The sequence below is a fragment of the Lissotriton vulgaris genome, chromosome 9, assembly GCF_964263255.1.
Source record: "Lissotriton vulgaris chromosome 9, aLisVul1.2, whole genome shotgun sequence".
Classification (NCBI taxonomy): Eukaryota; Metazoa; Chordata; class Amphibia; order Caudata; family Salamandridae; genus Lissotriton; species Lissotriton vulgaris.
The window spans coordinates 580758701-580766456 of NC_141697.1; the positions used below are offsets into that span (position 1 = coordinate 580758701).

General features: G+C 43.3%; 1 protein-coding gene across 1 annotated transcript in view; it reads left to right on the forward strand.

Annotated features, from left to right (window-relative positions):
• The window catches only part of NAA40 (N-alpha-acetyltransferase 40, NatD catalytic subunit), a 31219-nt gene extending 23693 nt beyond the window's left edge, over positions 1 to 7526 (forward strand). Inside the window, exons 7-8 of the mRNA XM_086938141.1 lie at positions 6168 to 6245; positions 6603 to 7526. Coding sequence (XP_086794267.1) covers positions 6168 to 6245; positions 6603 to 6744 — 220 coding nt within the window. The 3' untranslated portion in view covers positions 6745 to 7526. The remainder of the gene's footprint in view (positions 1 to 6167; positions 6246 to 6602) is intronic.
• The last annotated feature ends 230 nt before the right edge of the window (positions 7527 to 7756 follow it).

Below are 7756 nucleotides of genomic sequence, written 5' to 3' on the forward strand. Positions count from 1 at the left end.
ATGGGATAGGCTTGACCTAAAAAGGGTTAAAAACACATTAATACACAGCAATATACATCAAATGAGAGTCTGAAAAGTAATGTGCAACTGAATAGTGGCATCTACTCTAGTTTACTCCCTATGGAATTCCAAATTTTTGTCCACAGCCTTTCATTTTCTATTAGGCATTGACGTGTTCCTGGGATGTAACCAACTATAAACACAGGCGTCGCCGCGTTTCGGTGGTATTATACAGTTTTAAACCACCTTTTTCAAGACTTGTATTCTATATCAGCCTCTTTATCAAATTGATACAATATTTTCCTCTGTCATGTCAGGGAAAGCACGAACATTCATAATGTTAGGCTCAATGTCAGGCGGGGCTCCACAGGGCTCCAAAACGCCACTCTCATAGCGATCTTGATCAAATTTCAAATGGCACCAAGATTAGTCTTCTACAGGGACGTGAAATGGCTTCCTTTTGTTTTAATCTTGTTTAGCCGCTACTATAGTTTAACTTTTTTCCACAATTATTAAACTTGAACATATATAGTGATTACAGAATGATTTAAATGATAATCCGTGACTGAGTCCTCTTCATGTAAGTAGGAAGGCCACTCTTTATGTCACCTAATGTGGGACCTCAATAACGGCTTGACGGAACCCTCAGTCTCCGCGTAAGAAATGCTAATACAAATTAGGGACAAAGGCGAGGGCCATTGTGGTGGTTGTTTTAGCCATTTACTGGTGCTTGTTGTCAAGACCCATAATTTTGAATTTCTAAATAAAATTTTATTTCAAGAACATTTACACAATGTGAATATACACTGTATGTGATTCTGAAATTCAGTTAAGCTCCCAAACTATACAGGTAAGTGATTTATTTCCCAAATTTTCTTGGATAACTGAGATGCAAGGGCTTTGTTTGCTTCACAGGCTGAATATCTGTTTTTTAAAGGAATGTGTCCAATATTTTATTTCATTACAGAAATGTTATTTTGTAGATAATGTTTGACTCTTTCTTGTCTCCTGTAGTTTCTATCTGTTTTTACTAATGTTCCATAATGTTTTTAGTCACAGTATGTCATGTTTTGGAGGTTTTAACATTTCGATGATATGATTAAGCTAGATGTGTACTTGTCCATATATTCTTAAGACCTCTGTAGATAAAATGTGATAAGAGCTTGTAAAAACGTTTTGATCCTTTGAAAAGTTCTCTACCAGTTTGGAGCTTTAGATTCACATAGGGACCCATTGTGGGATGCTCTACCTTTTTCTCTCACAACACAGATGCCTGGCCAAGAGAGAAGCCATTGAAGACCTATCTTTTTTTGATGAGGATGTCTCCTTATTTGTTACTGCTCGCTCTAAAATACTATACACTGGTTGGTGCAGTGGAATCTCTGGAGTATATGGTTGCTAGTAACACCCTGCAAAAATCAGTATAACAAATGTTCCTGCTCAAAATAAGGTTAACAGTTTAATTTACCAAGGAATTGCGCTCTTATGAAATAATTTACAATTTCAGTGACCTGGTTAAAATAATTTCTTTCAGTGAACATGCACCATATATTTGCCTTTTCTCAAATTTTCTAGCTTCCTTCTGTTTTGGACAGCAATTGTTGTTCTTGCGTGGGTCAGGCCAATCGCCTTAAGAATTGAAAGCTTCAAATTAGCATCCTACTCCACTAGGAGAAGGCAAGATGGCGGCTGCGTGAGGTGTGCAAGCGTCACTCCCCCGGCTGCTGTGGATCTCGAGTGTTGTGCGGAGTTAATGCCCTGCTGGGCCCTGTACAGTTCCACATGATTAGCTTTCGGGGGCTGAATATGATCTGGCAGCGCGCGGCAGAGCTCTGTCTACGCGCATTACCAAGCTGGCCGCACCTGACTGTTTGGCGGGCGTGGCTTGTCGGTAGGTTGCTGCGGGACAGCGTGGATCAGAGGAAAATGGCCCCACGAAGAGTTGCACCTAAGGTGCCCACGAAGCTGCCTGTCACAAAAGAACCAGAGGCGGAGACTACCCCCCCCCCCCCCCCCCCTCCCGGCACGGAAAATGCAGAGATGGTGGGTGTTATTGAACAGCTTCTCCCAGAAGGGGGAGCAAAGAAAAAGACCCCTACTATCCTTGGGATGTTTTCAGGCAAGCCAGTGAGCGGGAAGCAGTCTAAATAGCCTAATCCCCTGCTGGAGAAAATCCCTAACCCAGGGAGAAACACTGGCACAGGCTCGGGTATGGCTATTGTTACTACTACCGCTACAGTTATTAATGAACCATGCAACATTGTATCTGTCTCAAAGGGGACTGTTAGCCAAGACTCCCTCTGTACAAGAGAAATTGAAGACCCCCCCCCCCCCCCCCCAGAGGCTTTAGATATTCAATCTGCTGGCGTAAAAGGAATACTTATCAGGGGAGAACAGGAGGGAGGGGCTGGGGAACTCCAAGAGCTGGGAGAAATGGTGCCAGGTACTCCAGACAGAGAAAATTTATTTTCTCTGGCAGAGGAATTTAATTTAAATAATGCCAACGGTCCAGATAATACAGATATAGACGTTTCAGGGGAAGACAGCGACAGCCCCCCTACAACTGCAGATACCCTAAAGAGGGCCGCTAATCGACCTAGAAAGAAAAACCATGTGGGCTCCAGGCATGAAAGTTCTCATTCGGACGTTAGTGAACATCTCCAATGGGACTACTCTATTACCAACTTGGAAGCAGCGGTGGGACCAGGGCCTGGGTTTCAGGAATCTTAGTGTTTTAGATTAAAAAAAACGGATCCTGTCCCCTCAATTGGCCTGATATATGCAACCCTTAGGGCAATACAAATAGAGGCCCGTCAGGAACACAAAAGAGCACAACTTGCGACCAAAAAAATCCAGGGCTCTGTTCGCAAAATGACCAAAGCCTGTACGGAGGTCGTAGGAAAAACCACTGCCCTGGAAGAGCGAGTAGTGGGTTTGGAAGCCGGCTTGGAGGTCACTGAGCAAAAAACATCTGCCAATGATGCAAGAATGATGGATATTCTCTGGAAACTAGAGGAGTCTGAAAACAGACATCACAGAAATAACCTACGCCTGCTGAGTATTGAGGAGAAAGCTGAGGGGAGTGATATACGCAGTTTTGTGTTACAGCTTTTTGAAAACGGCTTTCCCAGAATTATCATACTGGAACTGGGAAGCAGAGATTCAGCGTGTTCACAGATTTCCCCTAATGGCCAAAAGTAATCCTGGTCCCAACCCAAAACCCCTAGCAATTTTTATATTATTTGAGAATTTTTTATTGCGGCAGGCGATCTTTGAGAAGGCTAGACCTGACGCCAAAAGATCAGCAGCGTTTTGTGCAGCCGGATTTTTGCCACAACTCTGTGGAGAGAAGGTGGCGTCTGCGGCAGTTGATCAGTCCTTTCCAAGAGCACGGATGCGAAGTCTATCTGATGAACCCTGCCCGGTTGAAAGTTATACTCCAGGGACGGGTCAGGGTATTCACTTCAGAGATCCAGCTGAGAACTATCTGCAGGAACTAACTGGTGGATGATCGAGCTCGAGACTTACAGGGGTTTTTTCTTTTTGGGGGACTGTTTTTCTCTGCCTTTTTTTGGTAGCTTAAATTATGGTGATAGATCAACTATGGCACTGTGGTTTATCAATGGAAATGTGATTATGGTTGTAGTTTTTTTTTTTTCTGTGTTTGAGGGGCAGTCCCAATTTTCGATGGGCACTGAGCAGGGCTGGCCTCCTCGCATATTTTTTTTGGCTGGGGGGGGGGGGTTGTTTCTTAGGCAGTTTTGGGAGTGACGTGGGGCGCACACTTTTGCAGGAGGCATCACGGGTCTGTGGTTATTAGATCTAATCAATGGTGGCCAATCTACGACAGCTTCATTATATAAACTTATCAATGCACAGATGGCTGATGACCTGACTAAGCATTTTGAGCCATGGCAAACGAGGTTACAAGCTGGTCAAGGGGAGTGTGAGGATTCGCTTTTGTACAGCCAAATAACATGTATTTCTGCCAATTTTCAAGTACAATGTTTTAAGACTTGGTGTAACTTGTATATGAGCAAAAATGAGGGGAAAACTTTTGGACTGTTGGTAATGGTCTTTTTTTTTTTTTCCCCTCCTTTTCTATTTATATGAATATATGTTATAATTAATTCCTTTTTGGGATTTGGATGTCCAATAAAATAATACATTTAAAAAAAGGAAAGCTTCAAATTAACAACATTGAGGCACGTCCTTGTTGTGAACACTAGGACCTTTGAATCAAACGGATGCAACCCTTTTTAAACATCTAATTACATTATACACTGGTGGGAGAACATTGAAGACTTGCCAGGATTTATGTTAAAAGGGCTGGTCAGTTTGTTCTGAATGTGTTCTTGCCGGGAATATGACGTTATCCCGCATGAAAAAATCCCGCATACCATTAGTCCGCAAAAAAAATCCCGCAAATACCATTAGTCCGCAAACAAAAAAAAGCATACTTTTATAACGAATATGCCTTTAGCACGCATGCCTTTAAAACAAAAAGGCATGCATGTTAAATGTATACTCGTTTTAAAAGTTGTTAAAGAAAGTAAGAGCACCCTATCCTACACTACCTTACACTACACTCTAAAGTAGAACCCCTGCACCACCCACCCTTAACACACAGTCCATTATCTACACCCAGCATGACCCTACACTACTCAAACGCTACACTACCCTAAACCCTAAAACACTACCCCCTGCATGACCCTACACTACTCAAACGCTACAACACTACCCTAAACCCTAAAACACTACCCCCTGTATGACCCTACACTACACTGCCCTAAACCCTATGACACTTCCCCTAGCATGACCAAACACTACAACACTACCCAAAACCCTACCCCCAGCATGACCCTGTACCCCAAACCCCATACCTAACCCTGAACCCTAAAAATACCCCTGTACCCCAAAACCCATACCTAGCCCTGAACCCTAAAACTACCCCTGTACCCAAAACCCAAACCTAGCCCTGAACCCTAAAAATACCCCTGTACCCAAAACCCACACCTAGCCCGGAACCCTAAATTACTCCTGTACCCCAAAGCTACCCCTGAACCCTAAATGACCCCTGTACCCCAAAACCCATACCTAACGCTGAACACTAAAAATACCCCTGTACCCCAAAACCCAAACTCAGCCCTGAACCCTAAAAATACCCCTGTACCCCAAAACCCAAACCTAGCCCTGTACCCCAAAACCCAAAGCTACCCCTGAACCCTAAATTACCCCTGTACCCCAAAACCCAAACCCAGCCCTGAACCCTAAAAATACCCCTGTACCCCAAAACCCAAACCTACCCCTGAACCCTAAATTACCCCTGTACCCCAAAACCCAAAGCTACCCCTGAACCCTAAATTACCCCTGTACCCCAAAACTCATACCTAACCCTGAACCCTAAAAATACGCCTGTACCCCAAAACCCAAACCTAGACCTGAACCCTAAAAATACCCCTGTACCCCAAAACCCATACCTAGCCCTGAACCCTAAAAATACCCCTGTACCCCAAAACCCAAACCTAGCCCTGAACCCTAAAAATACCCCTGTACCCCAAAACCTAGCCCTGACCCCTAAATTACCCCTGTACCCCAAAATCCAAAGCTACCCGAACCCTAAAAATAACCCTGTACCCCAAAACGCAAACATACCCCATAACCCTTAATTACCCCTGTACCCCATAACCCAAACCCACCCTTAAAATACCCCTGAACCCCTAAAACATATACCCCAGCACCCTTAAAGGAATTTCGTTGTAAAAGCATGCGTGATAAAAGCATATAAGATATAATGACATGCGTTGTAATATTCTGCGGAATAAAAGTACTTGCGGGATAATGGTATGCGGAATGAAGGTATGCGGACTAAAAGTTGCGGACTGAAGGTGATGAACCTCTTGCCGTGCTTAACAGCATCCTAGCATTCCGTGTTTCCGCACTTTCCTTTATAGTGGTCCTTAGAAGCATGCAAAATGTCTGCAGTTTAGAGATCCTAAACCCAGACTATCCAGAAAATGGCAGGGCTTGGTAGTCCTAAGGAATCCTAATAGCGCTAACCCTCCAGTCTGTGGATCCTGTATTTTTGTGAATTTCTGCAAGTGCATGCTGGTGCCTACATAACAGCATAATATGCAAGGTGATCTTGAATGCCTCTTCTGTTTTAGTACACAGATGAAGAAGGTTATGCTGACCGTGTTCAAGCACAATCACGGTGCCTACCAGTTCTTCAGAGAAGCTTTGCAGTAAGTTCCATTTTGCTCCCCTCGTTATGTAATTTTGTTAACCTATCATGTTGCAAGAGGAGAAATTCTAGCACCGTTGTGGGCCACATACACATGTAAAAGCATGATGTCACCTACTCCTGTATGGGTTTGTTCTGCATTTTCTATAACATTTGGTTTGTTGACCGTTGGTAAAACCTTTATCTTAATGTATTCACTTGCTTTTTCCAAAGTTCCTGCACCTTGCATGCATAGTGGCTGTGATTTAAAAAAAAAAAAAATATTTTTTTAACCTTCTACCTTTTGCACTCACTTGCAGATTTGTTTCCTGCCCTGGCTTTAAGGTTAACTTTTGCTTCTCCACCCACTTTCCTTCAGGTTTGAGATAGATGAGAGTTCGCCTAGCATGACTGGCTGCTGTGGAGACGAGTGCACGTATGAAATCCTCAGCCGGAGGACGAAGTACGGAGAGGGCCAGCATTCACATGGGGGCAGTCACTGTGGGGGCTGCTGCCACTGATGCCGAGTGCCCTATGCCTTTGTAATTTGTATATTTACGCCTCTGTACCCTCAACCAATAGACTGGACAGTATAGCCGTGGTAAAGACTTGGCCCGCAACAGGATTGGCAAGACCCACAAGGTTGTAATGGCTTAAAGACATTGTTCTCTTGAAGGGCAAGTTTTCCCTCGGTACTCCCTTTTTGCATATCTTTTATTGAACTTCTGGTCCTCTTCCCCTACAAAATTCACAGAAAGGACCCTCATCCAACACCCAATTTCCTGACTTACAGAAACCTGCCTTCAAATCACACACTTTTTTCAGGAAAAGAATGCAGAGATACTGCAACGTGGAGTGAGGCAATTGATCATTCCAGGGGACGTTCCTATTCTCTACACTGTCAGACTACCCCTGTGTACTGACTTTTAACAATCTGTATGTTTTCTTTAGTGAATCTCTTCCCCACTTTCATTCCATTGTGCCACTGATTTCACCCACCTGGCCACACATTATTCTCTGAAACCTTTTGCAGCTAATTGCAGGAAGATTTGCATTCCTTCTCCCAGTATGGAAAGTTACGGATTCTAATGCTATGAGCTGAAATATTACCGTATAACACAGTACCTCTGTAGCGAAAATCTCCTATTTGTGCTCAGTGCCCTGCTCACTTACTCCTTTCAGCCCATCAGGGTTCACAGCCAAAAATGTTCCATTTCCACCACCCTAAGTGTCTGTGTGGTTATTTTGAAATGTCAGATTTTACAGTAATGATTGTGTTTTTCTATAAAAAATCTTTTTACTCAATACATTTGTCAGACGATTTAATGCTGCAGGTACTAGCCTAAAATGCTTGTTTTTCCTTCTTCCATGTTTGTCCAAAGTGTGCTTATCTTGTATTCGCTTGCTTTTGTTTTATAACTGTGGATTGGAGATGTATTTATTCATTGTCAATCGTTAGTGTTACTTGAGGGTGCTACTGTTGACTCCTGTAGCTCTTAGTGTAATGCTGTCCTCTGCCAAATAGTTATAGTC